The following is a 12,593-nucleotide window of genomic DNA, read 5'->3' as shown; positions in this document are numbered from 1 at the left end:
TGTTCTGTGACTGCAAGCAGTCAGATGTGTGTGTGTGTGTGTGTTATAGGGTGGGAGGGGAAGGGGGAAGCTGAACAGAGGATATGAATTTTAATCAGTTTCCTGAATGAATACAACACTGTATTTCCCCCTACTCCCCTTAGGATGACAATTCAGAGGAGATAACCTTCTCCTTTGAAAAACCTTGAAGGGAAAGTTTGTTTTTACCATAACAAACGCAACAAAAGAAGAGAGAAGCTGGGAAAGGGGGAGGGCAGACAAATTAAATGTCAAACTTTCTCTCCTTACTTGGAGATAACAGCATACTAGGAAACCTTCTTAGAAGCTTAACATAAATGCAGTTAAGCTGTTGCCAGCTGCAGTAAACCTCTCTCTCACCTTTCTTTCTCTCTTTCAAGATATCTTTGAATGCCTTCCCCTTCATCATAAATCAGACCTGTGAGCAATTATCACTCAAGCCGGATGGCAGCGGCCTGAGTGGCCAGTGCTATTCCACTGCTGTAATCTGCACTTCGTCAGGTTACACTGCGCTTGATGAAATTTCACATTTCTTTGCCAATGAGCGTTACCTCTCCATTTATGACTCACTGTCTTTGCAGCAGAGACCTGTGAATTTCATTCCTCTCCTTGTAATTTGTTTAAGCATCGCGGACCGTCCGGCGGTGCTGAGCACCCTCATCGGGGAGTCTCAGAGCATCCCGGCAGGATGTGGCTGCGCTGCTGTGCCTCAAATACTTACCCTGAGGGCATCTCTCAGCGCCCCAGAGGGAGACTGGACACAGACAGCCTCCTCTGGCATGGTGCTGATGCCACTGTCACAACTATGGAAGGAACTCTGCATTTTCATCGCTCCCTTTCCTCCCCAAGCTCCTGACAGGTTCCGACCCCGCCAGCCCCCAGGCAGCACCTTGCCGCTTCCACAGAGAAAGGGGAGGCTCTCCGGCCAGTCTTTCGGCTAGGAGCTAATAAAATAAAGAAGCCAAACCACCCCAAAATGCCAGCTCCCGCAGAAGGGAGCGAGCTCCATCCTTCAGCTCCCGCCAAGTTGGTGAGCGCTGCCCGAGCACCCCGCACCGCCGCACCCCGCAGCGCGCTCGGCACCGCACGGAGCTGCTGCCCTCCCGCTCCACCCGCTTTTAAATGAACCGCCCCGAACCAACCCAACGAGCACACGCGCTCCCCAGCCAACCTACACCCCGCGCACAGCTGTCAAGACGGGCACCACACAGTCGGCAGAACGAAGCGAGAGAGAGCGAGAGAGTCACTCACCTTTGGCGGCGACACAGAGGTTTCCAGAGCCACTTTGAACTAAGAATGACTGAGGGACAAACTCTTCCTCAGAGTCCGAGCCCGCGGCCGCCCGGGCCGCGCCGTCGCCCAGCGACCGCCCCGGGCCCTCATTGGCCGGCGGCGAGGGGAGAGGGGAGGGGGACTGCGAGCGGGGGGTGGAGGAGGCGGACGAACAGGGCAGGGGGGGACCTGCGGGCCACAGACACACACACACAGAGAAGGGAGGGGGAAAAAACACAGAAAGAAATAAAATGAACAAAAAAACCACGGCAAAAACACGGACAGAGAGACAATACAAGTCGAGCCGGGGCACGAGGGGAGGCCGCCCCCCCAGCGCGCCGCCTGAGGGGCGGCCGGCTGCACGTATCTGACCCCACTGCCTGCTGCCCCTCGGGCTGGCGCTGTCCTGTAAAACTCCTATCCACCTCGCAGCCATCCTTTACAACTCACACCCCTCCGGTTTTTTGTTTGTTTGTGGGGTTTTTTTTTAAGATTTTGAAATTGACGAGAGCTGCCGGTGCGAGACGCGCTTTGTCCCACGCCATGGGCGCTCACTGTCACCGAGCCGCACGCATTGACGCCGCCGGGCTGCGTCGTACTAAAGGTTTCGAAAGCTTTGCCCGACGTATTGTGAGTTGAATGATTTCAGATTCCACATGAAAAGTGTAAAGTCCTTTTGGGGATTGGTTTAACAATTCCCTTCCCTCTAGTTTATGCAGCAAACAGCGTAAGGCTCCACCGTGCAGGCTGGAGGTGGAGGAGAGGTCCGGACATCGCTCTGTGGGGTAGAAGCTCCTCCACAAGTCACCACACTGATACAGGGCAGAAGCACAGCTCAGAACGGCGTCATTTCGTTGATTAAATGATGATAAAGGCAGCAAATCGGGTTCTAAGATTATATTTTACATAGAGCTGTGCCTGACTGAGGAAGAGCTTCTACTGACTTTAAGGAAATTGGTGCAGGTACGTGTAGGTTAAGAAGATCCAATTGGAAATACATACTGTAAGCAATTAATGGTTATCAGGATCTCATTCCAATCAGATTTTTAAACAAAACTGGGATGTCAGAAGCCCTAGAGTGGTGAAAGAACTATCAGGCAAATGTGGAGGTCAGATATGTGCAGTACATCAATAAAAACCGGGGGAATATGAACACAGACATATAATACAGGACAATGCATTTAAACATGAGCTTTTCCCCTTGCTACATTTGATCTGAAAGTCGTAATGATTAATCTCCCACATTTGCCCAAATACTGAAATGTTATCATGCAAAATCCATCAAAATAAAAGAACAGTCAGCACAAGAAAACCAGCAAACTTAAAAAATAATCTGTTTCTAAAAACCTACATTTTGAACATAGCATAGCTCACAACATAGCTGTACAGTATTTCTTACTAAACACAACATGAACACTGTAGAAAAGGACACAAATCACAAACAATAAAGTGGGTTTAACATTTAAATCCCCCAAAGCTGGTTCTGCTGTTTCCTTCCACCTTCTTGGTCATCAGTTTTTCTCATTGTAAGCCCTGGAATGTCACCTCCTTGGTGTATGCCAATTGCAAATTATAAATTGCAAATTATAATCAGAGCAGAAATTGTGGTATCAGAGGCAAACCCTGGGATCCAAGGGAATAATGAACTGTTCTTGTGCTTAGTGACACTTGTCACCCAAAGGAGAAAAGCCAGCTTTGGTCGAGAGCCTACACTCCCTCGTGTTGTTGAACAGCAGCCTGTGCAGAATGCAGACCAAGAGCCGAAATTGTGAGCCCTGTGTGTTTTGTTATGATCAGCAGTGGAGTTGTCTGGGTCTCCTTCTTTCTGAGAACCCTCCAGACACAGAAGTTCCTCCTTTAGGAATGCAGCTTTTAAGAAATCTGCAGCCCACTTCACACTCCCTGACCCTTTTTATGGTGCCAAGGCTGTAACCTTCCCATTGTGCTAACTACTGGTAGGAGCTGGAGAGAGACAGAAGAAAAAGGAGCATGTGCAAGGGGATGAACACTGCTTTCCTTGTCGCAGTCCCTGACATAAAAACTGAGATTCAGCTCTAATTCTGATCTGCTTTGGAAGAAGCAAAATCTACTCTGCATCATCCTCTTTGTGGCAATAGCGATTTGATGAGCCCTGACATGTAACAAAGTTTAAATTAGGAGTGTGATTTACTATGCGTTCATTACAAAACATTTATTTCTAACCCTCTGTAGTCAGAGGCTGAATTCTAGTATGTTGATGACTGAAATGGAAAGGAAGTGTTAAATCAATGTCTTCTTATAGACCCATACAGTTTTTCAGTGTGCTTTGTTAGGAGAGGACACATTTTGCCAGCCATTGAGAAGGACAATCTAGATTAAAAAAATATTTCAAGCCTTTGATTCATTTTACACAAACACCAGTGATAAATGCATAAAAGGGAGGTTAATGGTGGGACTACCTGATGAAAAAAAAGTGTGGTAAATCAAAGTAGATTTACCCTAAAGCTCTCCCTGTGTTTTGTTCAGACAGCATGCTTGGCATAACCATACATGAATTCTGTAGTCTGGACATAAAGAGCATGAATAGAATGAGCTGAATTTGGAATTTTAACCCTAAAAGCAAAATGTCAGTGCTTTTGTCAGTCCACATCAGAAAGTTTCTGCCATTTCCACATGGTTGCAAGTTGGTGGGGATTTTTTTTGGTATGAGCTCTCCCCATCTCCCAGTATTGCAGTTTTGGCAAGGATAAAAGGAAAAGAAATATAAATAAAAACATACCTGAAACCTTTTTAATGGCAACTTTGGATTTTAATCAACGACACCATTGCAGAGCACCCATGAGAAGATCCCGTGGGCTTTCACGGTCATTACATGCACTTCCAGCAGTGCATGAGCTGACCTTTAAAAGGGAAGATTCCCTAGGAATTGTGCACACTAACCACGTTACTGAGGGCTGCGCTGCTGTGAAGGGCACTGGCACATACCACCGTGCTCCCTGGAAAATTGCATTTTGGGCATCTATGACAGGGTGGATGCAACAGGAGATTTTGCCAGCTGCTGGATGGAAGGTGTGCACTAGGCAGCTCTGCTGACAACATCCAATTAAAATGCTTAGGAAGCAAAGTGATACCTTCCTTTTCAACAAGTCAAAAAGGCTGTAAGGCAAGCATGTGTTAAATTGTGGATCCTTTAAGAGAATTGCCTCCTTTTTTTCCTGCTTGGACAGAAAACCAAGAATTAAATCTGACCTTTTCACGAAAATTAAACCAAGAGAGAGACGAAAGCTACAAGTTTGTTTCATTCTCAGAGAAAGAAGTATCTCATTGAATTTACTGCAACTGCAGGTCCAAGTAAAACAAGCAGGATTTGGCCTGTAAACTTTCCTTCTAGCTGCCAGAGCAAAATTTCTAATTGATTAGAGCAAAATGAATTTGCAGCAATACTGGGTTGCCATGGAACCTGAGCAAGTAGGACAAGTTTCTTTGTGGTATGTGCTGTTTCTCCTTCAAAAATACAAAACAGAAGGACTAGATAACACATTCATTATGCACAGTCTTGCAATTTGGAAGCTAACTCAACGAAAAACAAAACGGATTCCAAGAATGGGCCCCTTGGCATCAATTTGTAACAATCTTATATATCCGCTTGCAGTGAACAGTTAAAATTATGTTCTTTGGACTTGAGGCAGGAATAATAGTCGTTGAATGTCTCTGTATGAATGATGTGATACTTGCACATATTCAGAGGAAAACAGAACAGAACCTTCTATTTTATCCATGTGCCAGTATTTCAGATTAAAATTGAAAAAAAAAAATCAGGGGAAGAGATGTTGCAGTCTCTGGTAGATTTATGAAAGTACTTAGGAAACACAAACTTTGGAAATAGGTTAGTACAAAGAATCTGTTTCCCAACTTAACTGAGGAACTCTGCAATGTTCAGGCAACTGCTTTAAATTTAGGGAAGAGACAAGCAGAGCAGACCCTGAATAGTTGGGGGAAAGGAAGACAAACAATAAACACGCCTTCATTTTACGCTGCACATTTGGCTGTAATATTTCAGAATTACTTTATCTCTCACAGGATTTGGCATTCAGAGATCAAGAGCTGATTTAAAACGGGTGTATTCATGCTAGTGTGAATGGAAGGGCTGCCAGAAATACAGAACATTCACAGAGATACTTCTAAAGAAGGTCAGTAAATTGTTTCATGGACTATATTCAGTGGATTATACTCATATGTTTATAATTTGTCCCAAAAGAGGTGAAAAAGACTGGATATATACAAAGGCTGACTTCTCACAGAGCTGAAATGACAAGGCAACAGGATTTAATAGTGTTCAATATACCCAGAATGGTATTATCTCTGATCAATAAATAAGTAGTATCAGCTTTTTTCACCTAGTAACTTCTTCTATCAAGCTTCATCCAAGAACCTTAAGGGCTTTACAAGCACTGGGTATGTAAACTTTGAAATGCTGTTATCAGATCTGTTGGGATCTGTTATCAGATTGGCTGATACAATGGTCAGAGGGCTGGAACACTTGAGCTGTGAAGACAGGCTGAGAGAGTTGGAGTTGTTAAGCAGGGAGAAAAGAAGATTCTGGGGAGATCTTCTAGCAACCTTCCAGTACCTAAAGGAAACTTGTAAAAAAGAGGGAGAGTGACTTTTTACACAAGCAGATAGTGATAGGATAAGAGGGAAGAGTCTTAAACTAGAAGAGGAGAGATTTAGATTAGATACTAGGAAGGAGTTTTTCCCTGTGAGGGTGGTGAGGCACCGGCACAGGTTGCCCAGGGAAGCTGTGGATGCCCCATCCCTGGAAGTGTTCAAGGCCAGGCTGGACAGTGTTGAACAATCTGTTCTAGTGGAAGGTGTCCCTGCCCAGGGCAGGGGCTGTGGAATGAGATGATCTCTAAGATCTCCCATAACCCAAACCATTCTGGGTAGCAGACTTCTGTCAGATAAGGAAACTGAAGCACAGCGGTGTGTAATGATTTGATGCAAAATTCTTTCATTTCCTGTACTTGTACGTTGTATCCCTAGCCACTGAAACAGTCCAAAAGGCTTTTTGTCACACTCAAAATATTTTAAATTAGCAGAATTCCCACCATAAAGGAACAACAGGCATGGGTAGAAGTACTGTATTGCAATTACCTCAGTACAACAACTGCAATAGTTCTCATGTAAGAACATTTGCATTAAGTCATATCACTGACAATGCCTTTGTACCACCTTAAAATAGGAAAGTTTCTAACCAAGGTTAGAACTGGTGCAGCAATGATGTTAAGCACCACTACAAACAAAAGACATCACGGTATAGCTCTGGCCTTTAAAACGAAGCTTTGCTTTGTGGGTTCACAGGAAGGCTGTGTAAATGATAGCAGAGTGTATTCTGTAGTGTGCTGGCTGGCTTTATTATCCTGTCAAAGGAAAGACAGTGTAAACAGATGAACTTCTTTTTATGTCTTCCCCTCACTTTACACAGGAGTTTTGTGTGATTTGTACTGACATTGACATGAAATCTTATTGATCAATATTAATTTGTAGCTAGTCTTGGGCTGGAGAAAACCATTCTAAGCCTAAACAACTCTTAGGTACCTCTGTCTGATAAAGGAAATAAATTACTAATTAAGTCTAAAATTCAGGCAATTTCATCTCATAGCATGTCTGATTGATTAAAACCCCACAAGCATGAAGCAGCCCTGCAGGGCTGAGATACTGTGTGAGAGCCATCCTTGCAAAACGGCAAACAGGGTGGGTGCCAGGACATCCCTGGATTGCTGACACAGGGGACAAAGTGGAAAGGACAGCACCCTGCCTGCACAGCAGTGTTTGGCTCCCTGCAGAATATAAAAGGCAGTGATTTGCTCCACTAGCATTTCAGGGCATCAGAGATCCTGCTGAATTGAGGAAGGGAGTGGGAGAATATCTGCCATTTTGCTTTTCAAGGTGGTGGGGAATGTATATGAAGATGAGCCCTGATTATCACATGCTAGAATACTGGTTTAGCATCCAGGAGCCTCACTCCTTCAGAGATGGAGAAAGAAGGAATTTTCCTAAGGGACAGACAGCATTCATGCCTTTCTCATGGCAGCATATGAAGCCTGTTCAGTGGACAGCATAATACACCTCTAGAAAAAGAGCAAGCTGAACTAGCTGTCTGGCAAAATGTGTCAGTGAATCATAGGAGTAAGGAATTGTTGCACAGATTTATTGCTGCTCTTTAACAATAGGTGGTCAAAACATTCTTAGTTCAACAGGCAATATATATCTTGTGTTTAGAATTGATTAAAAAAGCAGTCTTGGAAAACCACTCTTAGTTATTTATATTTCCTGAATTTCCACCTGCACTTATGTTTATTTTACTTAATTTAATTTTGTGTATTTGATTTATAGCTTTAAAGCCAGAGGGGAAAATGAATGAAACAAAGGGGACAAATGAATATCATCTTAACAAGAAAAACCTGGGCAGCTGCCATGTCACTGAAATTAAGAAATGAGTAGCTGTGCCTAGAAAATGAGAAATAATCACATGCCCTGTATGAAGACTGGCATATTGGGGAAAAAAGGGCCATGTGAGGTTAAGAAGCAATGAATAAATTCACCTGGGCTGAAGTGGAGTATGAAGAACACATGTTACATGGACTTCACCTGCCTCGCGGGTGATTTGTGCTACTATTCTAAATTCTGTTTTTTCCCTCTGCTATACTGTGAAGATAGGCAATGATTTTCTTTAGCCATTTACCAGGATAGTGCATTTTCTACTGTGGAAATCCACACAGTCACTGTCAGCAGGGTCTTGGAAACATTCTTTGTACAGAGCAGACCTTGGGTAGACCCTCCTCTGGGTGGCAAACCTCTAGACTGGCAGCAGCTGTGTGAGGAAGGAAATGCTGGGATATATAAAAGCATCCCAGCTGAATGCCTGTTACCTGCCTCTGTCCCAGCACAGATCATGGAGGAAGCATTTGGATCTTATGCAAATATTCCCCAAATGAAGCAGAAGGTAAAAAGGGACAAGAAGCAATGCAGACCTCAGCTCTCCTTTCCCCCAGCTCCTGAGGTTACTAACCTGACCCAAAACAGCAGAAAACAATTACCCATTTAGCAAGATGGAGAGGAGCAGGGAGAAAATTGTTCCCTTCCAAAGTGCAGTTCCTCCAGGGCTTGGGGTGCTCTGGAGCAGCACAGCCGCACTTATAAATTTTTGCCAACAGAAGAAAATAATACGGCAGATTTTCAGAAAATTACACGGGCAATTGCCTGAGCCGGATACTCAGCTTGCTCATTTGTAGGCACAACAGTAGAAACAGATTGTGTAAGTTAGCTACACGGTTTTCTACAACATCCGTCTCCAAGGCTCAAATCGTGCTGCTATTTAAAAGCACAAACAGGTAATGTAATTTCCAAGTATGTGGGAGATTTCTTGTATCTTTTTCAAAATCAGAGAAGGATCAAGAAAGAAAGACTTTCTTCTGATAGAGGCAGTATAAACAATCCTAATCACCACAGAATATTTATATCATGCCTTGAGAAATATTTATGCAAGTAATTCACATCATCTAAAGTTTTAAGGAAAATGTGAGCCCCTAATTATGGATCAGCATTACAAAAGCTTCTGCAGCTTTACTCAAACCCAACTTGTAAAAGAATAATATAATCAGTAGGCAGTCTGATGAGCTGCCCGTGAAGTGGCCTCTCTCAGTCTGACACTAATGCTCTATCTGATCCAAACACCCAATATAAAGTATGAAGTTCTCTGCAAATGATTACATGCAAATCTCCTAAAAGGTCCATTTTCCTGTATTTGATCACCAAACTGTAGGCTTTTTAGAAATCGCTTTCTCTAAGCTTAGTGCTAACAAAATGGTTTACACTAGCCTTGCAGAACTCTTCCTGATGGGCTTGGTCAAGGCAAAGAACTTTTTCATGCTCCCGTTACCCCAGCAGGAAAGAGTTATTATACATGGGCCACTGCAAGGCTTTTTCACCTGCCCCAGCAAATAAAATGTACACAAATGTCTTGCAGGGTGGTTGGCAGTAATTTTCTAAAATTAACTTTTAAGTAATGCCAGAGGAGACAAAATTATGGAGCGCTAGAAACGAACCAAAATCACATGATGTCAGAGCCCACCTACCAGGCAGCAAAACAAATTCACCTACAGCTAAAGCACCAAAAAACCCACAGGTTCAGCTCACGATCAGTGATACACTTTGCAACTGTCCTGGCCACTGGAGATGGGTTCTAACACCACAAATGTGATGTAAAGATCACATATGTAAAGAGGAAAACTATGCTGTTAAGGAAGAAAATGTGCATTTCCACCTGTTAACTAGACAATCAGAAATAAACATCTCTTGAAAGGAATGAAGGTTGCAGTTGTTAAGAGAAAGCCAAGACTTGATTGGGATAATGCGACATTGTGCAGCATAGTCACTACAGTGTCTCCCTGCAGTCAGGGGAAATAGAGCCTTTATCTTCCAGAGGCCACGTTTTCTGTCTCCAGTTTGAGTTGGAATGTCTCATTTCTCTTCATTGACTATACAGGGAGCCTTGGGTGATCCTTCTCCATGCATAAATGAAAGTGTCATGAGCCCTGGGCTTAATGTCTAGAACCTGCTTGAAGGTAAGGCAATCTCACTGAGATACTTTTGGCAGTGACAGTTTGGGTTGCTCCATAATACCTAATCCATAATTGTCCCATCATATGTGCAGACTTGACACTTCCCTCCCGAGCTCATAGACAAAGGGGCTGTACAGTAACAATGGAATTGGAGGCTGAACACACAGGCAGCTGGAGATAAAAGTTTCAGTGAAGGAGAACTCTGATGCAAGGATATTTTATGCTTCTCTTGGGAAAAAAAATAGTACTTACTTTTTGGAGTAAGTACAGTCCAAAGAAAACATAGCTGCAGGTCTCAGGAGTCTGGCATAGGGGTAATAAAGGTATACTGCAGTGAGACCCTACCTGTCTATGCATGAGTGTTCTGGGGAGGAAATTTGGGGTGACAGGAATGTTGCCTGAATGAAGAGATTGTATCTGTTTTGATTATTGTTAAAATTACTTTTGACTTTGGATTGCTGCACTGGATGCAACTAATTAACTTGCTCAGCCTCTTACACTTACTGGGGCAGTTTCCTCCCAGTGCCAGTCTTTATCCCCACAAGGGCTGTATGCTTGCATCCTTAAAATTGTATGGGAGTCTTTTTTCCAGTCACTGTTATTTCTTATATTCTAGCCAAGCTCCCTTATTTTTGGGAGGACTTTTTTGCAGTGCATGATTTCAAAGAAAGCAAACAGCCTCCCTGCAACATCTAAGAGTCACGGTTCAGAAAATCATTTTCTTTCTGCAGCTGAGAAAGAGATCAAGGCAATTTGTGCTAAAAGGCTCTTCTTAGACCAACTTTTAAAGGGATCTGATTAAGAAGAAAGGTTATTTTCTATCACACTGTCTGTGAGCTAGCCCTGGGGCTCTGGACTTGAAGACAGCAGAAAGTGTGAAGCTGCTGTAGAAGGGGAAGCAGGATGACTGCACCAGAACGGTGCTGAGACTTGGTCTGTGTGCTGCAGACAGCAGCAGCAGAGCATGGTGCTGTGCTCAAGGGCTGAACCCCTGCTAACCCTTCTGCTCAGTGCTGTGCTACCATGTGCAGCCTGCAGCACCTCCACATCTGTGGTGATAGTGGGTGCAATTCCAGCTTACTCTGGAATTTGTGAGTGAATGCCCACTCTGTGACCTGGGGAAGAACTCTTCAAACCTGTCTGATCTGATCCTTATGTGTCAGACTCTCATTTGGCATCCACCTCATGCTCCCCCAGGAATGCATTGGAATCTTGCACACACCCTTTGCCTGGCACAACCAGACCTATCCTGCATCTTCCAGTAATTTCAATCAGTTTTATCTATTTATTCCGCAGGCTTTTCAAGACATGGGCTCCTCCTCCTTGTGTGCATGTGAAGCACGCAAAGCTGCAGGACTTTGATCTTGTGTTTAGCCATTAGGTGTTCTTGCAATGCGAGCTGTAAGAGTAGGGAAGTTGTTTGTGCTCAAGTAGCTGTAATTACTGTGGAGGAGAGCAGTTCACAATGTTCTGTAGGCAGGGAGAGGCTGAGAGCATCCCTTCCCTACAATCTGCAGGCAGGACAAGTGCTGCGTTTCTAGGGAGGTCCAAGTGCAGATCGCACACTTACTGAAAATGCTGCTAGGAAGATGTGTACCCCTCACTGCTCTATTCCTTCATCTTATAAACTTGCACTTCAGCTTTGTTTTCCCATAAAACTTTCTGAATTTTTGCTGAGGCAAATGTATCTGTAGCCAAGGCTGTGCATCTGTAGGGGATGCTTTTCTCTCCTGGGAAAGATTGCCATTTAATGGTATTGCCCAAGAAGGTAATGCAGGAATATTATAATGTTGAGCTAGGGAAAAAAGGTATTCAACCAAAAGTTGTGATTTGCTTTACATTTGTTTGAGTCTTAGAACAACATCAGAAAGTAAACTAACAGCCACTCACAAGAAGAAAAGAAATGGATCAAGAATTTTTTTCAGCTTGAGTGACATTTCAAGTCCGAAAATATGGGACTAATCCTTTTTCCTCTTAAATGATTTACGTCTTTCAGCAGACAACAAAACAACTTGCAATACAATAGCAAAACCTCAGAAAATCTGAGACACCATTGGTGCTACTGTTATTTTTTTTCTCCAAAGCATCGATTAATATCTTTAAATCTGCAATTTAAATACCTCAGTCATTGCTTTACTAACTTTTTCCCTATAAGAAACTTCACTTTGACTTTTGCTCAGTTCCCTGCTCAGTGAAAAAGATGAAAATTTTCAAGTGGCTATAAAAAGATTGGAGCCAAATGACAGATTTTCTGGATAGAGGGACGGTAATGATAATTCAAAACACATTGCAGGCACATCAGAATTACTTAAAAATTCCAGTATTTCAAAGAAGGGTGGGCTAGAAGCAGTAAAGCTAAATACAGAAAAAAGCATACCTAGCCTTATTCACTGAATGTGTCTCATTCACTAGGTCTCTCTATCTCTTATTCCTCCCATCCTCTGTCTGTTTTTCAGAGTGATAGTTAAAGGAATTGATAGTTAAAGGAATTAATTCATATTCAAGAAAAAAGCTCTTTTAAAAAGATGAGGGGACTATTAGAAAATAACTCAGTGCCTAGAAATAAGGCACCTGAGCCCACGTGGAAATGTGCTGCTGCTTTTGCCAGAACAGAACAGAACAGACTACTGGTCCACCTCATTTACTTCTCCCTTCCCCATCACTGGCTAATTGCAGCCGTGCAGTGCTCCTATAAAACAG

General features: G+C 43.3%; 1 protein-coding gene across 4 annotated transcripts in view; it reads right to left on the bottom strand.

Annotated features, from left to right (window-relative positions):
* Window positions 1-12,593, bottom strand: part of TENM4 (teneurin transmembrane protein 4) — a 917,609-nt gene that overhangs the window by 259,902 nt on the left and 645,114 nt on the right. For 2 of the 4 annotated variants that reach the window (XM_085066138.1, XM_085066148.1), the window contains one exon: window positions 1,270-1,479. The exons of the other annotated variants lie outside the window; for them this stretch is intronic. In XM_085066138.1, coding sequence (XP_084922264.1) covers window positions 1,270-1,479 — 210 coding nt within the window. The remainder of the gene's footprint in view (window positions 1-1,269; window positions 1,480-12,593) is intronic. 4 annotated transcript variants of the gene reach the window in all.

This window comes from Lichenostomus cassidix, chromosome 1, assembly GCF_008360975.1.
Source record: "Lichenostomus cassidix isolate B80296 chromosome 1, HeHo_3.0, whole genome shotgun sequence".
In the NCBI taxonomy this organism is placed as follows: Eukaryota; Metazoa; Chordata; class Aves; order Passeriformes; family Meliphagidae; genus Lichenostomus; species Lichenostomus cassidix.
The sequence above is the reverse complement of the archived record's forward strand: the minus strand, read 5'-3'. Positions and strand labels throughout refer to the sequence as shown.